The sequence below is a fragment of the Channa argus genome, chromosome 16 (genome assembly GCF_033026475.1).
Source record: "Channa argus isolate prfri chromosome 16, Channa argus male v1.0, whole genome shotgun sequence".
Taxonomy (NCBI): Eukaryota; Metazoa; Chordata; class Actinopteri; order Anabantiformes; family Channidae; genus Channa; species Channa argus.
In genome coordinates this window covers 1,916,294-1,938,803 of record NC_090212.1, presented here as the reverse complement: position 1 = coordinate 1,938,803, position 22,510 = coordinate 1,916,294, and the positions used below count along the sequence as shown (strand labels likewise).

The following is a 22,510-nucleotide window of genomic DNA, read 5'->3' as shown; positions in this document are numbered from 1 at the left end:
CTCTCCAGTTATATTTCTACCCACATGTCCTAAATAACATGTGGGATGCGCTAATTAAAATATTGAATCATATGTTAAAACAGTGGATTTCAGTCCTGGGCCTTCGAGGACCCACTGCTCTGCTTGTTTCCCTGCACCACTAACTGCAGATTACCTGGATCAGGTGTGTTTAGTCAGTAATTCACTTTTGTCTTCCCCCCCCTTCATCATTAACCTATGCTTTCTTCCACCATTCGATTGACTGAAAACACCTGATGCAGGTGATTAGCAGTGGGTAAAGGAGGGATAGTTGGAAAACAAGCAGTGCAGGTTCCTTGAGGAGCAGGATTGAGAACTACTGTTTTAAAAGACACAATAAGGTTAAAGCTGATATCTTTAATATATCTATAACTATAAACGTGTGTTGAGAACCACTGATCAGATCATTGACCACGTTTGGATTTTGATGTATCAAATTCAGATTCCTTTTTTCATCAGTACCTACTGCATTTTCATTAGCTGGAACAATCTTTGGAGAATGTCTTACACCACTGCACAGATTTGTGGATATCAGTTTTAACTTTGCCTCTTGTCTTTTGTCTTTATCGTACATAAATACCCAACCAAATAAATTTCATTTCACATGTAGTACATGACACAATTTTACTATGTGTTTTGCTTTATTTTTTCCTCTTCCTCACTGCTATCAGTTAAATTCGAGCTGTGTCCCAGTTCCATACTACATATAAAATTATGATATGCTTTTTTTAGAGTAAGGGGGGGTCAGGGTGTGTACAATAGTGCTTCACACTGAAAAGATGTGTACTCAGTTTACATACTGAAGTCACTCAGTGTTGGTTTGAATGTTATCATGCCATTCAAAGCTGAGTGATCAGTTGTTATCAGCCCATAGTTATGGTCGTCTTGCTGCCTTCAGCCTGTTCTGACACAATAATTGTTTCCTTATGACAAACTGCCACGGAATGAGAATCGAGAACAGCATCATTTCGGTATTTTCCACTGTTTTTGCTTGTCTAGCTTTTTCAAACAGTTTTATAACAGGTCACTATGACAACCAGCCACTCTGAAGTAGCACTATCTACAGTGGGAAAATTTGTTCCTGATACCCACATCGATTAGAGTCAAATCGAGTTGAGCTGGCACCATGGAGACTCTCCTTCTGTAAAATGCCATATGAAGATAGGATAGATGGATAGATAGACAGATAGATAGAATACCATATGAGATTATACCAGCAGCCAAAGACAAACAAAAGATGCAAATGTCAGCAGTGAACTTAAAGACATTGTGTAGTGTTTAGACCCTTAGAACCTTGTTAGGAGGAAATTGTAGTAGTTGGATAGGTCATAAAATATAAGACTTTCCCAAAGGGGAAGGAGAGTTTGAGTCCAGTATGAAATTATTATGATTGCAGATGGTCCAACCAGTCACATGACAGGTCAAATGATGAGTGATGTGATGTTAAGGAAGCAGTCATTTTGTAAGGCAAACGGACTTTTTTACTACGTCCAACCATCTGTATTTGGTGCCAACACCTAAGCGAAATGCTTTAGTGCCTTAATGAGAAACTGTGTATGACTGGCTGCCATTTTGGTACCATGGTAAGTGATGGTATCCGCTATTTTGTTGCCTTGCACCAAAAGGTGTGCAAATTAAACAGATGCCAGCCTTCCGACATGAAAGCAGTATTTCAACAATTGATCGGGGGACGTATGCAGTGGTGGGGACAGAACTGGGGCTTCAAGGTTGGAGGACTTGCATATTACTGGATAGTGACTTTTATGAACCTGTCTCGCTGGGGGTAGCGGAAGTAACATGAAAAGAAAAACCCAGAAAACAATTAGAGGGTCAGACACTGACCCTCACTTGACACAGCATATTTAAACACAGCTGCCCTGAAATGTTGGTAACCTTCCTTTTATATAGTGCTCAGTGTGTCATCTTCAGGCCTTTGATTGCTAGGTGGGTCCCACCCCAGTTCAACCAGGGAAAGAGGAAAAGGAACAAGGTGACTAGGCTGTGGAAGCCAGAACAACCAGGTAGAGGGTTGGGGAGGGGGTGACCGGATAGGAGCGGCCTGGAGCAGGGTAGGCGTGGCAGCAAAACTAGGCACACAAATCCAAAGGGGGCAAAACACTGCTAGACCGATACACATACATTAAAATACAAAAAGAAGAAGAGGAGCGTACCCATGACCTACTGAGTCCTACGAGAACTGCTGGCTTTTTACTGCTGTGCTGATAACAAAAGACAGCAGCCACTGAATGGCATGATAACATTTAAAGCAGCTGGTCGAGTGTGTTAGTCTGATAATTGAGTCAGGTTAGGAATACTAGAAAAATATACTGTAGTTACAGTTTGACTGGCATCTGTCTGCATGTTGCATCACATGTCGTTTCCTTCCCACACAAACTGTATTAAGTGTATTAGCTTAATAAAAAAACTTGATAGTAAGGGATCGGGACACAGTGTTCGTCTCCTATTTTTCTAACATCGGTCAGTCTTTCCTGCCCACACTTTGCTGTGTTGTTTTTCTACTTTCCCTAAATGCAACTTACTTTGAGCATGCATCAACATCCTGCAATATGACTAAAACAAAACCAAAAGAACGATAATAATAATAACCCATTGTTAGCAAGTGCCATCTCTCTCTGATGTACACCCAGACTGCACGGGCCCGGTTTCTGTTTAATGACTAACATTTACAGATAAACTTGTCATGGAGAAACACTTATGAGAGAGGAGCCCGTCCCCCAGTCGAGTGCCTCTCTCAACAGTATCTGTTTTCTATTGTGTGCATCTGGTTGTAGTGTGTGCGAAATTTTTAAATGGCTTTGTTCTTTCATCTTAACATTTTTTTCATTTGATAGTTTTAACTGATCATATTTTTGTATTTATCCAATTGATCACACGCATTTTGGTTCTGATTATGGTTTTTGGCTTATTAAATATGTTTGGTTGTTGTTTTTTTGTCGGTCAGAAAATATTTAAATGACAATGTGGAATATTTTTGGATATAATTTGACTTTTTCCCGATTTGGAACTACTTCAGTGACTAACTTGTGTGTTTTATTTCCTGCGCTATGTTCTCCTCTGCAAACACTGAAATGAATTTCAAACATTTAACGACAAACGAGCACAATCTTAATAACTCCTGTCATTTTGTGATCATGTGCCCAAGCCCACAAATTAGTAGGTGAAGCAGTTCCAGATCCACTTCTGACATATCTTCCATTTTTCAGATTTTGAAAAATCTATTTTGAAAACACAAATAATAATAACTTGCTGCATAATATTTTGACAGTAAGACACAACAAATGAATTGCATGGCTAAGAAGTTGCAGTTTAGGGTTTGTCAGACTTGTCAGTGTTAGACTTCTTATGTTCTTTTCAGTAGATGGGCATGTATATTGCTCATTGTTTGTATATCCCCATCCCTTCCTTACAGCCAAAAGCTCTAATGCCGCCCGACCGCTTCGTACTGCCTTTACATGGACATGGCAACTGACTTACACTGTCACCCTCATCACTCTCATTTCCTATGTAGTATGTTCATAGGTCCCACCCCTTCTTCACCTTCTCCCTTGTCTTTAGAGATATTACAATATAAAGTCATCCATCCATTCTACACTAAAGATCAAATGACAATTTAAGCAAAAACTGTATCATGAATAGATTTTAGATACTATTGAAGTCTATTGAAATTGAGAAAATGTAGATACACATTTTTTTTTTTTTTTTTGTAAAAGCAAATTATTTACCAGGAAAAAGCAAAACATAAAAAACAGAATTATGGTGTTTATTTTTATGTTATGTGGTGTGGATGTATGTGTTGTTGCCTCCCTGTACCGCCATGCTTAAAGATAGAACACTGTCTACAGTGGATAAAAATGATATTTAACGGTACCAAGTGGCTCTCCAACAATCTTACACAACTTTTCTTTTGTAAATCCTTTTCTTCATGCCTAAATCATGCGGGCAATTTGTTGATGTAAGTTGACAATATACTATATGGATGTTTGTATTTTAACTTGTTTCTTAGGGATGTCCTGCTACCAATACCAGTATGAGGTAATGGGTCCAACACTGCTCTTGAGTACTTGGAAACCAAATCTTGCACTACACCCGACAGCGTGTTATCCTTACGTTGGTTAATCAGGTAGACGGTAGTGAAATCGGTCAATGGATAAGAGGTGTTTTAAAAGCAATCACAATGCAAACGTTGCTCCACTTATAAAACGCTAGTCGTTACCATGTTTGTTTTGGCTAAGGAACATGCAGGAAGGTCCACGAGATTTCCAGGGTTGTAATATTTCAGGTATTCCAGTTGTCAAGTGTGTGCTCTTTCCAAATTGTCGCAGACTAGAAATGTGGGACACTTGGTGGAAACTGTTTTATTAGAACTGTCCAGTCTTAAAAAAATCTTAGTCTTTAGTTGTCTCCCCACTACTATTAGGATCAACAGTGTCTCTGCCAGTGTCTCATTGCAGTGAATTGATGAAGATATCACCTGCACCAAATCACAGTTTAGAATTCGTATCGGTACATGGTATTACTGGCAACTACTCAATGTTGCAAGTGCTTGTCCTCAGTCTGGGAAAAAGTGGTATTGGGACATCCCTAGTTTTTTTAAGATGCAGTTTGTAAAATGTGAGCTGTGCAACATCTCAAAACATTTGTTTTTGCTGTATGCATGTATTTTACACTAAAGCAAAAAGGCTAATGAACACGATATGTGCTTTAGAAATGTTACGTTGCTGAACTGTTTAAAGCTCTATGACGATCCTATTGTTTTACCATGTGACTTAATAGGATCAAATCCTGTGGTACAGTTATAGGATTTGTACCAAGGAAACAATATATTTTTTTATAAATTAACTATAGGCTGAATCACTATCAAGCATTAGAAGTAGCATATATGAACACGAAATACTACATGTACTACCTCCAAGAACGACCCAATCTGTTAAGGACCTATCCAACTAAACTGCAAACACAATTATGTTTTGTAGGTTTTGTTTAGGCAAGAAAAGCACATTGGTCAGGATTAAAGAAAAATTGGAGATTTTATTTAAATGTTAATAAACACATTATATGTGTAGTGACTGTTAAATTTGTATCTTTTAAGCCAGAGCACATTCTTTCCATAAACCGAGCAAAGTGCCCTTCTAGTTCAAACTACCAAAACAAGGAAATAAGAAGTTTAATAAATATTTAGTCAGAGAAATATGATATGTTCAGATATTTTTGTGGAAATAAATTATATTGACATGTGCAGTATTTGTTGCTTTTTTGCCATTCATGTTACATGTGCTTATTATGTTAATGGAAAACGTAATCTGTTTTTTTTTTGTACAAAATGTATTTGCATTTGCAGTTAGGTTGTATAAAAGTAACATTTGTGGGGAAACAGTGATGCCAAGAAACACTAATTATATCACGAAATAATACCATCTGTGTGAAACAGCACTTTTAGAAAATCTTGCAAACTGCATCTCTGCATAAGTTGTTTGAAACTTTATTGGTTTTATTTGAAATTATAGAATAAAATTGCTTTTGTTGGATCTATAAATTTGTGTGCTTGTGAATGTATATGTTGATGTTTGTGATCATTTTTGAGTCATGGATTAGTTTGTGTTTATTGATGTAGACTTGAGAATATACATCAAAGATTCAGTATGCACATGCTTGATGGCAGAGGATACTTTTCATGTCAATGGCACTGAATGTTCACTCTACTGATGACTGTTTGAGGTGAAAGCCAGGATGAGTAAACCAACATTGAATATCTTTTAACCCTTGTACCCAGAAAACCTCTTTATGAGTCAGTGTGCTGGTGAGCAAGGAGAGAAATATGAAGTCAGGAAAAAAAAAAAAAACACACAAATACAGAAAAGACAATATTAACGTCTTTGTTTAACAAGTGGCCAGTCTGCAGTTACAGTACACAGGGTACAGTTGCTTTGGAAAGCATCCAGTCACTTTTTTGTGGTTTATTGCATTGCAAATTCAGTTCCATTTTTGCCCATCAGTCATCCAACAACCCATAACGATAAGGTAAAAAGTTCTAAATTGTGGCCAGGTGGATCCTTGCTTTAATTTTCCTTCAGTCTTGAACTGGACTGGAGTCAAACTGCATGTCAGGACAAAGCCAAGCCATGAAGACAAAAACTTTTCAAAGAGGCACAGCGGCCTCAGCAATTGTGAACTGGAAGAGGAATAAAACTGCCAAGTCTTTCTAGAGCTGGACCTGCAGCCAAACTGAGTAATCAAACAACAAGGACCTTGGTCAGAGATGTGACCAGGAAAGCAACAGTCACTTTAATAGAGCTTTAGAAGTTCTCTTTGGAAATGTGAGACCCTGCTGGTTAAGGCAACGGGATCAGCATCACTTCATCAATCAGACCTTCACGGATTCAGGATGATGATTTGAAGCAAGCAGCCAAGACAATGCTGGAGTGGCCTCAGATAAAGTATTTGACTCTTATTAAATGGTCCAACCATAGTCCAGACTAAAACCCAAGAAGTTCTGATTCTGAAGAAGTTCACAAAGACTTCCCATCTAATCTGATGGAGGATCTATCAGGAACAATAGGATAAACTGCCCAAAACCAGGTGTGCAAAGTTTGTGGACACTTATCCAAGAAGATTAAAAGGTAATTGCTGCTACAGGGGCTTTACCCAAATACTGAAATAAAGTTGAAGAGTAGAGATTTAAGTTTTTGATATTTAGTAAATTGTCTGACTATGGGTTATTGTTTGAAGATTAATAAAAAATGGCAATTGATTATACTGCAGAAATGCATTTTAAAGGCATTACAACGTACAAAAACTGAAGGTGTCCGAATATTTCCAAAGCAACTGTTTTTACTAATTCCTTACAAGCAGAATAATTCACGTACTGTTAAACAACTGACTGCGTATGTTAGTTATTTGTCAAAAGTATTACACTTAAGTGTTGAATGAACTGCCAGTTGTTGGTTCTTAAGAATTACTGACAGATATTGTTTTATTATTTATACAGTTCCAAATATCCTCTTTAGACAAATATTTTCCTTTTCAAAAGTGCAAGATGTCTCCTTAGTCAACGCATGTATAATGCAGAGTTGGCTTTAATTTTCTACATCGCACTTCTTTCACCTGCCTATTGGACCAGAAATGACTTCCACACTAGTTGGAATGTCACAAATTATGCTCATAGGTATACAGCTTTTTTTTCCCCTCTTTTTTTTGCTTAGCTTGGGCACAGCAGATCATGTGGTCCACATTTTGATTTGGGACAGGTTTTTAAACCCAATTCCTCTCCTGACGCAACCCACTCCAGTTTTTACCGGGTTTGGGACCAGCTCTGACTTGTGTGCTGGCTTGCGCAACCTCATAATCTGAGTTTGGGCAATTCAGTGTCTTGCCCAGGCACGCTTCAACATATGACCGTGGGAGTTGGGCTGCAAACCACCGACCCTGCGATTGATAGGCGGCCACTCTTCCAGCTGAGCCACTGCTGCCCCCTTACACTGAGATATTGGGTGAGGACAAAGAAACTTTCACTTTCAGCAGATGAATATGAAAATGTTACTCCAGTGTAAAAGCTCATTCACCATGAAAGTGAACTAATGCAAAAACCAAAACATCTTAACAACACCTAATTAAGTTTATGTAGTGCCTAACCCTAACCTATCCTAACCTTTATGTATTTGTACTCATTACTATTCCAAACTACTGTGTTAGCACAGTTGTAATCCAGTGTAAGAGACAACATCTACCATTCTGGTGCCTGTCGCTAAAAGTGGTCCAGATTGAACAGAGGTCTGTTGGCCTGGGGGCATCCTTTTAACAAATGCTCCTGTGGGTCACAAGAAAGGGGTTAAGGTTGGAATGTATATGAAATCTTTTACCCAGACCAGTACTTCACACTGGGTGAACATTCAGGTGGCTTTGCTCTGCCATTGACATTGTTCAAGCGTTTGAGTAAAGGTTATAGTTAAACAGCTTTTTCTCGGCCACAGAGCTGCTCATATGACAGAAAAACTGTCAAAGTGCAAGTCCAGTAAAAAAAGCGAATGCGGAGAAAGGAGGTTTAAAATGTCATCAAAACCAACTTGGTTCTACTACGTTGACTCGATATTGAGTCAATAAAAATTAGCATCTTGAAAAGTTTGTATGTACACAAACTGATTTCACATTATTGTATGCACTTTCCAAAATTAAGTTTTGATTTGAGTACTTACTTATTCTTACACATAACCTAGAGTGCTAAACTATTAGATTCACCAAAACCAAATCACAAAAAAATTGACTGATTATCCAAATTACTGATGTAGTTTTTCCCATTTTTCTCTTATTTAACCCAACTTAGCCTCCTACTAAAATGTAACTTTCACATTGAACACTTAGAGAACTTTGTTCTCCAGAACAGCTCTACATCTGAGAAATGTTTGTAGAACTGTAACTACAAGAGGTTTAAGATGATTCTGCACTCAGTATATAATCTCTAGTAATGATAGCAGTATATTTCTAATTAAGTAGTTTCTTTCATGTACTTTAAATAGGACATTCCATAACAATTGGACTATTTTTTCATATTAATTTTGAAGGGACCAGTCAAACTCTTTTGACTGGACATTATGAATTTAAACAATTTGTTTTTCTATAAATTTAGCACTTAAAGTTTAGATTTGAAGACTGTGTAACCCTTTCAAAGAAAGTTATACTAAACTATTGAGAGAAGATTGAATTCAAAGCAGAATTTGGTTGATCTTTCAGCTCAGCCTTACGCACGTCTTAAACCTTTTAAAACCTATGCATGTGGTCTTTTAATTTGTTTATGTCCTGGTTTCACCCACATCTTAAATGGATTCTTTTCTTTTTGAGAAGAACTCCCATACTGCCCACTAACCGAGCACCTGTCTGTTTTCAACCTCAGGAGCTGTTAGTCATCCCAGTACTTGAGGATCCATTAGCGCACCCCTCTGTAGCTCCTCGTGCACCCTTCATTCCCACTCCCTCAACCCACCACCCACTCCTCACCATTATTGAGACCACCAAAGCGTCCCTGTCCGAGGCCACTGAGGCGGGGGTACCTTGCTTGTCGGACCGAGGCAGCGATGATTGTGATGATGATGGCTTGGTGATATCGGGGTATGGCTCTGGGGAAGCGTTCAAGTCTAACCTGCCCCCTACAGATGATGAAGATTTTTACACGGCCTTCTCCTTGGTAACAGATAAGACCTTGTCCACATCAGGTTTTGAAGGTGGCTACAAAGCTCACACGCCCAAGACTTTTAGACCAAACAAACTTTCAGTCTCCAGACGGAGTACGACTACCACTACCATCATACCACTTACCGCCGACCAGAGCCGCACCACCGCCACCTCTGCCTCCACCGCAACCCTCCACAATGCTCCGGCGCACAGCCGGCTGGCAAAATGAGTAACCGCGAGCTAAAACCCCAGCCCGACCTAGTGTTGCTTCCATTGCCCACATCCTTTGAGGTAGACAGCACCAAGCTGAGGGGCCCATTAATAACCTCCCCAATGTTCCGTAATATACCCACAGCACTTCCCACAGAGCCGGGCGTCAGGCGAGTTCCAGGGCCCTCGGAAGTGGTCCGTGAATCTAGCAGCACCACCGGGATGGTCATCGGAATAGTGGCCGCCGCTGCCCTGTGCATCCTCATCCTCCTGTATGCCATGTATAAGTACAGGAACAGGGATGAAGGCTCCTACCAGGTGGACGAGAGCAGGAACTACATAACCAACTCAGCTGTGCAAAGCAATGGCGCTGTCCTGAAGGACAAACAGCAAAGCTTGAAAGGCAGCAACAAGAAACAGAAAAACAAGGATAAGGAGTATTATGTGTGACTGTGAGACTTTCATGAACACGAGAGGTGATGAAAGAAAGCTCTAAAAGAACATTAACTTATCAGGTTCCTCGTAAGGAGCTATGACAAATGATGGTATAACATGGAACTTGAATGATCCTATACTGTGCTGAGTAGTTGAACTGATGATATGTACTGTAATATAAAGCACACTTACTATTGTAAGCATAATGACAAGGCTAAATAGCAACCTTAGAGATCTTACTCTTCTATCTGGTCAGAGACATTATCAGTATAGAAATATCTCACAGCTACACCATTCTCCTAAGTGACTTTTAGAGCTATGTGATCCTTGGCATTAAGCTAAAAAAAAAAAAACAACCTTTTTCTAAAATTGTTAAATACAAAAGGCTCATACTCATACAGTTTCAGCATGTGAGCAACATGTAGTGCTTAAAATGATGGGGTCAGGCACACAATTATTGTAAAAGTAAAAAAGGACTCTTGTAACAGAGTATGATAAATTTTTATGGTTTATACATAATACAAGTGTGGTGTACTTACTTATTTTTGCTTTAAGCAAAGCAACAACAACAAAAAAAAAAAGACAAAAAGAACTGTAATAAAAGAAACTATTTCAGTGTATAAAATGAAACCATGTGAGCAAATCGCCATAGGCAGATCTCATACAATCTCCTCACTCTGGCGTCTGATTCACCACAGTTACTCTCATTGTCCGACAGACCGAGTGACTCACTATGTGGAAACAAGTGGCTGGTTTCTTGGTAAGATAATTGTAAAATGCATGTCATCCTAAATCTAGAGTAAAGTACAGTACAGTAAAAGTCCAGTATACAGTGTTCAACTTGGACAATGTTCTCTGATAATGCCAAAACAGTTCTTCGTCATACAATCAAAGCGTAGCCCTCCAGCTCTTTTGGAACCCTGCCAAAATATTAACCACAGAGGAAAAAGTATATCTTTTAAAGAAGATTTCTATTGCTGATGCACAGCCAGTGGTGGTTTTATCTTTTTGCAAAACTGTATGTTGGTTCATTGCCTATCGTTCTCTTTTTCTATGGAGGTGTCAGGAGGAAGACAAATGCAGTACTACAACACTGTTAACAAATGTGTATACAAAATAAATCAAATGTTGAAAGTGTGAATTCTATCTGCTGTCACAGTCAACTGTGTCAAAAACTGTGTCAAAAAACAAGAAATTTGTTTACATATTTTATTACATGCTAGCTGTTGTACTTTTTGAGGTAGGAAATTGTATATATATCATGACAGTTGTAATTTTTAGTACCTCTATTGTACAGACTGAACATATGGTTTATCAGCGTATTTGACATGACAAAATCTATTAACTGTTAATTTACATGAAGAAAGACTTTAATCAGAATGTGGAGAATCATATTGATATTCATAAAGAATAAAAATGTATTGTTAGTCTAGAAATCTAACCAGAGATGTTTCTAAAGTTGCATGAATATTTAACTACTTGCAGTTGTCCAACAAATACAAGGTGCCCTTCTTTCTGTATCATGGCTTTTCTTGTTTTGGGTCACACTAGTGTTATTTATTTATTTTTTGAAGAGAATAAAGTCAGAGTTATTACAAAAACAGAAAGACAAAGAGGGTATAATGAATGGGGCTTTTAAAAAGCTAAAATGTTTTTGCTTTTTTTTTTGTTGTTTTTACTGTCACAAATCATTGTCTTGTCACCTCTCTATCATTAGATTACACGTTACTTTGACAACATCTTTTTGTCCATTGATGTGATCGTCATTCTTTATCATGTGGCGCTGCAGTCATTTGCAGTCTGGAATTCATATTTTTTTTGTTATAATTGTTATTTTTCACAACATCCTTTTCCATCAGTTTGATAAATAAAACTTTATGTTTTTCTCAGAAATGATACTGTAGTCCTAAATTCAATTTGCAGTTTTTTTGCAGTTCCTTGTAGCAATTCCACAAAACACATTTTCAGAAAAGTTGAGATACTTTGTGAAATCTACGCAACAAAAGAATGAAGAACAGAAGAATTTGCAAACCAGTCGAAACCCATGTTTGATTGAAAATAGAACAAAACTTACTATATGTTGAAACTAATAAATTTGATGTTTTTTTTTTTTTAATGTATGATCATGTTAATGCCAGCAAGACTTCTAAAAAAAAGTTGGGATAAGGGCATGTGTTGCAACCTCTATTTTTCTTTGGTCGTTGAGGAGACCATGTGGTTTTATTTTTTTGAAAGTTTTATATTGGTTGATATAGGGTAGCAGCTAGTAGAGAAACCTTATTCTAAAGGTGCTGAACACATTTTTTACACAGCTTTAAGCCTCAACACCTTTGTAGCAGCACCCAATACTAAACCTTCTTTGTAATGATTAGAATAAGAAACTCACACATTAGGTTATGGAACTTTCATAGTTTGGTTATGATTATGAACAAAAACTTGCTTCAGTAGAGGAAAATGTCATGGTTCAAGTTGCAGAGTCTTGGTTATTAGACACAGTTAAGGTTATAAAACCGTCATGGTTAAAAAAAAAAAATGGTTTCAATCAGGTTGAACCTGTCAGCCTTGTGTCATGCACAGTGTCATCCATACACACAGTTACATAAATTGTAATTTGGGATTTTCCATTGGCCTGAAGGTTAAACTGTGTAGGCAGCTTGTTAAGAAAAGCCTATTGATAGAGATACATTGGAATTTTAAAATGATGAGCCCTATTTTTAAACTTGAAATTAGGACACAATAACTCGTATTGGTCCAGATGGCAAACGAGACCTGATCAACACCTTTCTACTTGATACTGAGGTTTGAAGCCAGTGAGGAGGAATGGATTCCAGGCTGCCCTGTTGTCTTCTCCAAGTTGGAAACCTAGTCAGGTGACCCAACTATCACACTGTAAGTGGATCCCTTCAGTAAAAAGGTACAGCAGTGGCACTTAGCAACTATGTTGGGTTTCCACTGACATTAAGGGATTTGTCACTGTTAGTGTAAAGGAACTGTGAATGCTAGATCTTTTTATCGTAGCCCAAAATGACATGGCTACAATACATGTACCAGATTAAGGCACGAAAGCTACTAAATAGTGTAACGTAACAAGCTTGAGTATTGGTTTGAAATAGAAAATAACAATCCGCCTGACATTTAAAGGATAAAATGTTCTTTTGTTTGTTGTGTGTAATTTTGCATCTCAATATTTATTGAGATTTTATTGGTGATGATTTATTCTCAAGGGTTGTTTGGGTTCATGGGTATTTTTTCTTTCAAACTTGTGATTTTTATTTTTCGTGGCCAAAACCACGTTTTAAACCATGTTTTAAAATGTCGCCTTTCTCGTATGACAAAAAAGAAAGAAGCACAGAAACAAAATGTTTGCATCACCATCATCAGGGCAAAACGAGTAAATCAAAGCTTATTTTAATTTTTTGTTTATTTTAATTTATTTATTAAGGAGTATTTTTTCAATAATTTCTGATAAAATAACATTTGCAGTTGAGAAAAGAGTCACTAAGTTTGCAATATGACATGTCATAAGATGGTTTACCTTGCTTTAGGTAGTAACAGGTTAACAATGTATTGTTACATATTTACAGAAATATATTTAACAAACTGTATCTGGCTGTAATGTGGCAGTGACAAAACTAATTTGACAGCAGCTGTGGACAAAATATAATATCATTTTGGTTGCATTTAAAAAAAGCTTCTTGACTTAAATGTTTAATATTTGGCATAAATATTAAATTAAATGGAAAGAAATGAAAAAACAATATTTCTCTAAAATTCTCTAAAAATGGTGCTTCAAGTGTTTCTCTAACGTTCAACCCACTTTTAAAATCTTAAAATGTCTTTCCAGCTATACCACAATCATTATTAGGCTCAAGGTTCAGAAATATTCACATGTAATCTCCAATATAATATGATTACCATGATAAGAATCTCTTCAGTTCAACGGGTAGCGCTGTGAATAGTATGGAACAGTTATTCATTTCTCATTGCTTCATACTGAATAGTTTCTTATTTATCAGAGCCTACCACCTTCATGTTCTGATACATGTGTAATATCTGAACACGAGGCCAGAGATCACTGCTTAAAGAAATTATTAACTGTGCATCAAAGCAGTCTAATTAAAACAGAGAGTTGGCCCAGCTGTATTACTTTGCTGATACGAATTTCTGCACATTAATGTGATGGACTTTAGCAACAGCAAGACGAGAAGCTGAAGTAGACAGTGAGTTTACTCCCTGACTTGCATGACAACAAAACTAAGAGTTACTGGAACAGAAACAAGAATGGCCTGTAAAAGGACATTGCCAACATTGTTGGTGTGTCGGCCAGATATGTCAAAAAATCAACCTTAAAGTAATTAAAGAGCACGTAAATAAGCAAAATCAAAACCATAGATTCACAGAACTTCTACTTTGCCAGAACCCAGCAATTTCTAACCAGTAGTGCGAATGCACCTTAAGACACAATGGTCATGTGTAACCACATTTCACACTGTTTTCAATGACTCTGGTCCGACTATAATTAATAATTTGTGTTCAGCTGTACTGTTTTTCTTCAACTATGGCTGCCCTACCCACTTCTGATTGACTGGATTAGTTGTGTTCAGTCAATCAGAAGTTCAATCAAAGACATTTTCCCAAACTACACCCTCATTTAAGATGGTGTTTTCGAGCTTCTGATTGACTTAACACACCTGATCCAGGTAATCAGCAGTAGGTTGGGCAGCCATAGGTGAAAAACAAGCAGGCAGGGCAAATATGTGACAAATTGTTTGAGACAATTCTGAGACAACATTCCTAAAGGTGTGATTGCATTCAACACGGCAAGAACTGTTAGGCTACTGCGCTCCTTGTAATGGAAATCAATTGTTTGATTTATACACCAAAGTGCTTGAAAATGTGACAACGGTGCCAGATAAAAGCTCACAAAACATTAAATGTCTGTATCAAATATCATGACAATCCATCTATGATGCAGCTGGGGCCAAATGGGTGGACTGAGTGATGCCATGGTCGCATCTGGGAAATCATTTCACCCAAACATGCTTGAAGACACTGTGGTCACACGGCAACATCAACACTAAGGTTATCTGCACTGCCCCCCCCCCCCCCCCCCCTTTTCTTTTTACCTCACTTTCACATGAGCCTTTGAACTAGCAATGTTTTAACCAGGGACCTCACATGCTGACAGCAACCCAGCTTTAAGAGCAGAGTCAAAAACATTCCTGGCTGATAACGGTTTGATAATCCTTCCCTTTAACCACTATTAGGGGAGTCTCTAACCTCATAACCATATATTAACATAAATGGACCAATAGATTCATCTGAAAAAGTCTTAAATGGCTAAACAGAGGATAGAGACAACCTTGTGATAACCTTCAACAAATCACAAACTGTGTCCAAAACAATCCCCTTGTTCACTCATTTAACACTGTCAGTAGTGCACATACCATAGACTTTATTATATTGTAGTATTTTTCAGGGGACTCCATAGGTGGTATATCACTACCTAATTTGTTCTACGCATGTGCAAACAAGAAAGGTAATTGCCCCCAACCCAAGCCACTCAGCAAGTAGTCTCATTTTGGGTTACATATTCCCAACTCTTGCCCCTAATTTTTTAGATGCGCCCCAAAAGAGAATTACAAGTGTTAGTGCTTGAAATGTTTCCTGATGTAATCGGACAAAACTTCAAAGCCCTTATTGTTGTCATTAGTTGACAATTGTGATTTCTTCTTTACTCATAGTTTTCAAATGAGAGATATTTTCCCCTTATATGAAATTACAGGGAACATCTTGGGGCGATGAGTGTGCAACAAGCAGAGAAAATCAAAACTAAATATGGTTAAATGAAATAAAATAAAGAAACACTGACAATCGATAATGTTCAACTGTACCATGAGTTGCTTAGACAGTTGCCCTGACGACTCCTACAGTTGTTTTTTACTTTCACCACTGAAAACTATTTGTGTGTTTGTATTTTCGCTCTCTGACATATAATATCCTTTTAGGACATAAAGACATGATACGAGACAGTTCCTGCAGCAAACATTCACCTTTATTTCTCTCCTTTGACATCTTAGAAAAATAAAACATTGCACTAATCACTAATTTAAAACAAAAAATACCCAGTATGAGAAATTGATAACAGAGTTTGCTGGATGAGTTACAGAGACACAAGTAGATTTAGGAGACTGATGATGAACGATTTAATTGTGCTGCGTCTCAATGACTAGGTGCACTTCACTATCCAACCAAAGACTGAGTCAGGGACTCTTTCGTCAAAGGTTTTCATTTCCACACCCTTGTCACTGGGACCAGAACAAAACCATCTGTTTGTGTTATGAAGCTTGAATGCTATGATACTTAAATATTCAATATTTAAACATTCAATTTTATGTTAACAAAATATCAAAACTCATATGTGAGGTGACATCTACATTAAAATGTTAAGTTTTGTTTAAGACATAAGTTATCAAGTCATCAGGTTTCATTAAATACTTGATTCACTGACCTTATAACCAATGTTCTTTCCATTAACTGTGTCTAAAATTAACGCTAACTAAAAATAGTTTTTCAGTATTTTAGCAAATAAGTAGAGGACTATAGCCACTATAAAAAAAATGTATTTTTGACTTTTTGTTTCTCCAAATGTTGACTTTTCCTGCAGCACTATGGGGGTTTTTCCAAATTTCTTTTTTTTTAACCCTCAGAATTTGGCACTTAAAGTCAGAATTCTCATTTTGAAGTCATAAGTCTGAGAGAAAAAAATTGGAAATGTTGAATACAAAAGGTCCGAATATTGAGAAAAACTAAATCGGAATTTAGGAAACAAGACACATTTTTTAAAAAAATGATAGTGGCCTTAACCCTCTTATATAATAAACCCTGTCCTGTCCCATTGAAAGAAATGGTAATGGCCTCATCTGCCAAGGGTGTAAAATATTTATTGCATTTTATCATAAATGATTTTCTGATTCCATTTAGGCACTTTTGTCTGTAGAAAGGTTTATAGGTCAACCACCTTCACTGACCAATCCTATGCCTTCTGTGCAAAAATGACAACAATCCAGGAAGCAATGGTGTTTCATACTAAATGAATCTTGCATAACAATTTAGTAGTGGCGTATGCATGGAGATAGAGCTGTGGTACTCCACAATGTAAAAGGATGCCTACATGGTTCCCCTCACTGCTGGAGACAAAATGCCATGAATGCAGTCTTTTACTGTGCCTGTGTGCATTTACTGAATCAAAGAAGACTTACTGGGGCTTTTTGAAAACTGACTTTTAGTGTTGGGGTGAATGTCAATCTCTAAACTCTCACCCCCCCCCCCTTTAATAAAACAAAACTGAATCAAATCAAACCAATTGGTTTCAGGTCATGAAATTCAATAAATTAGAGATTAGCTGTGTGCAATCAAGGTGTCTGACTCGATTGCTGTAGCAATGTTTGATCAGTCAGTCACCCGGCAAACCGCAGGGGAAGGCAGGAGTGAAAGGGGGGGGAGATAAAAAGACAGATTTATTAGGCGTTCGCAACTTCTAATAACAAATAATCGAAATATTAAACTCACAACTATGGGAACTATTTGGGCCTGTTGGTACCTGCCACTATGTGGAAACCTCATTAGGGCTGGGTGTGGGTTACATCTTTTCATCTTCCCCTTTTTTATTTTGAAACCGTGGTGACAAAGAAACCAGGTTGATAAACGTACGTGTGGTGGTGGGGGAGGTATACTGAGAGATGTGAGTATCTGATCCATGTCCATGGATGAAATCATCTATTTTCATTATCTGTTAGTATCATTAGACTATATATCATTCATCGCAAGGTCTTGTAAAAAATAAAAATAACAATTAAAAAAAAGCCACAATAAATCTGCTTATGATTCAGTATCATAAAAATGTTCTATATGGTTGATGTTTTTGCACATGCTATAAAACTACAAGAAGTACATCGAGCCATCAGATGGTGAACAATGGTCAGTATGTGCTGCATGAATGAAAGAAGTGTAAAGAAAGACCACACGTCCAATTCAGTTGTTGACATAGTGCATAAAAACATGACCACACACACATCCAAATATTAACATTTCTATAAATTACAGACCAATTCCTTTATAAAACATACTTAGAAAAATAGAACCTTGTAATTTCCTCCCTATCAGGGTTATTTGGTTTATAATTTTAAATAATGAAAATCCTAATAGCAGCAAACGCAGGCAACTTCATATGCTGTTTCCCCATCAGCCAGAATCCTAGATAACCATCAGCATAGACTATAAAAAGCTTCATCCCAGTTCAAATAGACTGCTGGGCAGAAGTTTGGCCAGATTTCTAAACTAAAAGAAGTTGCGCCACAATAATGGAAAATCACTGCAGCTTTTTGGCAGATGAGATCACCATCATACAACTTGGTTTTATTTTGTGTAAGCACGACTGGCAAAATCTGATTTCCCAACTGGATTGAAGGGCACTTCCTTGTCTCTGCCTGTCATCCACTTTGCCTACCGTTTACCGTAGCTCTGTTCCAGCCACTGCCGCACATCCTTCAGGTTGTAAAAAAAGGGCCCCTTACCACCCAGGTAAGCAATTTTCCTCTCTTGCACTATACAAATGCGTTCATTGGAAACGCCGTACGCCACATTAGCATTGTTGTCCATGCAGTCCGCCACCAGTTGACACTGCGGCGGCAAGGAAAACTGCTCAATGAGTTTGCGTGCTGCTCCCATCCTCTCCTCCAGGTTCTGGTGCTTCCTCACACTGAAGGAGCAAGAGCCCATAGTGGGGGCCACCCAGCCGTCGGACGGGTGAGCCTCATCAATGTATACCAACAGGAAATCAGCCACATCGCTGAAGTCCTCCACCAACTCCCGGAAAGTGGGCAGGTGGCTGATGAAGGGGGGTCAGGTGGCTGAGCCGAAGTTGACCACCAGGGGGCGATCTGATGACTCGAAATCCAGAAGGCGGCACTCATTCCCAATTTGGATCCTGGCATCAGGTGGAACATTAATCATGTTGGTGAAACTGCTGCTACACCAAGGGCCATCAGGTACCTTCACCACTTTGGAGTTGGGCGCCTCACAGCCCAGTTTCACCTAATAATAATAATAATAAAAACAAATATCATTTACTGAAAAATAAGATGGGCTTTGCCTTCATTTTTGATCAGGTCATTGATGTAATATTTTTTCTACTTTGCCAATCTGTGCATACTATTGTGTCTGACAATGTCATAAAACGGCCGGTCGGGCGATGGTCATATTATATCTGACAAAATAAGCTCAGAAACAAGCTAATGACCAAATCTTTATTATATGGAGTATGGAGTCATGTTTTCCCCAGAATAATGGTTCCCATCCTCCTCAGCCCAGTGAGATTGATGCATATTTTTGGTCACCTACCTTTTGACCTATTTTGACATATTTTTTAACAGCATTCACAGTGCAAGGCAAAGGAAGAGTTTCATTGCATATAAAAATCAATGCTTTGATTTCATTTAAGTTTCTGACTTTAATTTCACATATACAATGCTGTGCCGCTGGAAGTGTGTATTGGGGTGGCACCGCAGCAAAGCCTTTTGACCTGCTTGTTACCCACTAAGTAGGCTTATGATTGTAAATAAATGCAGAATGGACTCAATCTGAAGCAATAAGTTGCCATCAGAGGAAGTACGTCACCTTCTCACAACATATGAAACATTTAAATAATCCACATGTCTTCCCCTCTAAAAACATGCTCAAGGCAATGACATCATCTGAGGCACCAAGTGTGTGTGTGTGTGTGTGTGTGTGTGTGTGTGTGTCTGCGGGTGTTCAGGATTTTCACAAACACCCAACATGAATTGCCTGTTGGTAATTAGGTGAATAATAAAGAGAAGAGATGGTTGCAGATGGCTGGGAGTGGCTGGAGGAAGCACGCAGACTCATGCAGCAGTGTGGATACATTTAGGTGAACCATAAATACTGTAGCTGTTGTGTCATTGTGGTTGTTATTTCCTGATATTATTCCATGTAATACATAAGGCTGCATTTTTTTTAAATTTTTTTTTTTGGATTCATAACAATGATCAAATGCTTTCATGTTTAAAAATACCCAGCTGATTAAAAAAGCAGGGTGGTACATTGGAGCTATCCTGCTTTAAATGAGCGCCCCAGTCTTCCCACCAGCCTAACCCGTTACCCTGTTTGAGGACAGTACACGGAAAGATAGGTGCCGTGCATCATTCCAAATCAGATGCATTGGTAACCACTATTTTTAGCCAAACCAGTTGATCCGTCTAAAATACCTAAATGATTGTTAAGTGTTGTTCATTACAAGTAACTGTGGATAGAAACAACAAGCGTACACATCTACTGTGCTAGTACTGATGGCTGCATTATCATAAATGCAAATTGTGTGTTGGACAAGTTCGGTGAAAAGGGATAATGTGAGTAAAGCTGCAAAGAACAGGTTGCTTTACTGAGAGCAAGTATGGACATGGCTCCATTTATACATTAAAACATTAATACTGTATAGGTGATCACCGGCAGCAGGAGGGGCCAGAACAGAGATTTAATAGGCTGACCCACCCTGTCTCCCAACTTTCTCTCTCTCACACACACACACTCTAACTGGAAAAACGAGTTTTGCTGTGTACTCATGAAGACAATGCCAAAAAAACCACGACCACCGGCACTTTGCTGAAAAACTGGCCCTTAGGTTAAAAGGATGTGGACACTGTCATGTTTAAAGTACAGTTTTTAGACGTCTGTCAGTGTATGAAGGGATGTGGTTTAATTCAAAGCCCTGTGAGCACAACAGTGACTGATCAGCAGCAATTTTACCTGCTTATACGCGTCCAGGAGGAAGCTGTTCCAGATGGAGCGGAGCCCCGCTGATGTCAACATGCGGCGCCACTCTCCGGACGCGGCGGAGCTGGAGCAGCTGAGCAGCGACACAACGCGCTTCACCAGCACCACGGAGTCGTACAGGGCGAGGAACAGACAGTTGGAAAAGAAGCCTGGAAGTATCTGGAGTGTCACAAGCAGGTCCTCACTCGCCATTCCCATTTCCTTATTCTGCGTTTGTTCGTCCGCAGGCGAATCACTTCAGGCGGTCGCTCATTACGCGCACGGCTGTGTCGGAGCTCTCAGTGGCTCTCCGCATAGTTTCCACTCTGCTCCATGGAGTGCTCCAAGACTTTGAGCACAAAGTGAAAAAGGTGTACCAGGTGTGCGTTGGAAAGCGGCCTCCGCGTTCAGCTCAATCCCCCCCCCAGGTACTCAGCGATGTGCGCACTGACGCCGCGCCGCTGGACTCGGATACTCTTGTTAAAAGGACGAACATTGTAAGTTCTTTGCAAGCCTCCCACTTATCTTTGGAGTGAGATTCTGACGTCAGATGCAGCGCTGCTTTCATTGTCTCCTCCTTCTCCTTCCTCTCCTCCCTCGGCTCTGTGCGCGCAGTGATCGAACAAAGCTTCAGCTCCACGTTTTTCTTTCCTGTTATTGTGTTTTTTCCCTTGTTTTTTGCTTGTGACCATGTGGGGAAAGAATAAAACCAACACACATCCTGTAACCCTAAGAGAGCTTTTTGCTTTAGCACTGGGTTTCTTATTTTACAGGCGTGCAGGTGTCTGCCCCAGGTTAATTATGTAGGACTATGCATTTGTGATGCGTCACGCAATGGCAAATACAATAATAAATATACTCACGAACATTAATTAGGCCTATGTTTTAATGCTTCTTTAAACATCCATTTGACCTGAAAAGAGTCCTGACACCTTCAGCAAATGTGGGACAAGCCCAATCAAAATACAAAGTCCATTTTAAGAAAAGTTGGGCAATTCTGTTAAAATATGGAAGTCAAATGATAATTTAACAATTACAAAAAAAAAACTTAAAAACCTAGTTTAATTGTAAATAGTGAAAAGGCAACATAAAGTATTGAAATAGAATTGCTTCTTGAAAAATATTTGGTCTTGTTGAATTTAATGACAGCAACATATTCATTTAAAAAAAGTTGAGACGGGGCAACAAAAGACTGGAAAGTTGTGTAATGCTTCTTTTGTTTTCTCTCTCCAACCGGTCAAGGCAGATGGCCGCCCACCCTGAGCCTGGTTCTGCTGGAGGTTTCTTCCGTTAAAGAGAGTTTTCCCTCTCCACTGGTGCCTAGGGCTTGTTCAAAGGGGAATTGTTGGGTTGTCTGTACAGACTTGTATTGTCCGGACTTTATTCTGTAAAGTGCCTTGAGATGACTTTGTGGTGAATTGGCGCTATGTATAAATAAAGAGGAATTGAATCAAATAAATGCTAAAAATCACCTGGAGAAAAAAAGTGTATTAGCAACAGGTTGATGTCATGATTGGGTAGAACAAGAACATCTCAGAGAACCTAAGGATACGGGTGAAGTTCATCACATGTCCAAAATGTTCAACACCTTCCATGATCTAGGGTTCACAAAATCACTGAAACCTTCACAAAATCAGGACAAATCTCTCTACACAAAAAGACAGGGCCAAAAAGCAATAGTGATTTTTCCGACCTTTAGGCAGCACATGATTGAAAATCACTGTCCCTCTGACAACCATTGTCAGCAAACATGTCTCTGCATACACAAGAGTAAGATCCAGAATCACTGCTGCTTTCTGTGAGCCTGACCTCATTATAAAATGGACTGCGCTGA

The 22,510-nt window shown here is 38.7% G+C and overlaps 2 protein-coding genes across 17 annotated transcripts in view; one reads left to right on the top strand and one right to left on the bottom strand.

Moving 5' to 3' along the window:
• The window catches only part of nrxn3a (neurexin 3a), a 165,626-nt gene extending 153,884 nt beyond the window's left edge, over positions 1-11,742 (top strand). For 12 of the 16 annotated variants that reach the window (XM_067478970.1, XM_067478960.1, XM_067478961.1 and 9 more), the window contains one exon: positions 9,557-11,742. In XM_067478970.1, the coding sequence (XP_067335071.1) occupies positions 9,557-9,861 (305 nt within the window). In that variant the 3' untranslated portion in view covers positions 9,862-11,742. Of the gene's footprint in view, positions 1-3,448; positions 5,573-8,923; positions 9,094-9,556 lie in introns of those variants that run through there. The other 4 variants (XM_067478969.1, XM_067478968.1, XM_067478967.1 and 1 more) reach the window with 2 other exon arrangements.
• A 4,137-nt stretch (positions 11,743-15,879) lies between these two features.
• dio2 (iodothyronine deiodinase 2) lies at positions 15,880-21,233 on the bottom strand. Its single transcript, XM_067478975.1, has 2 exons — positions 20,671-21,233; positions 15,880-18,942 (listed from the first exon to the last, which is right to left on the bottom strand). The coding sequence occupies exons 1-2, from the start codon at positions 20,893-20,895 to the stop codon at positions 18,352-18,354; spliced, it is 816 nt and encodes a 271-aa protein (XP_067335076.1). The 5' UTR covers positions 20,896-21,233; the 3' UTR covers positions 15,880-18,351.
• Between the last annotated feature and the right edge of the window lie 1,277 nt (positions 21,234-22,510).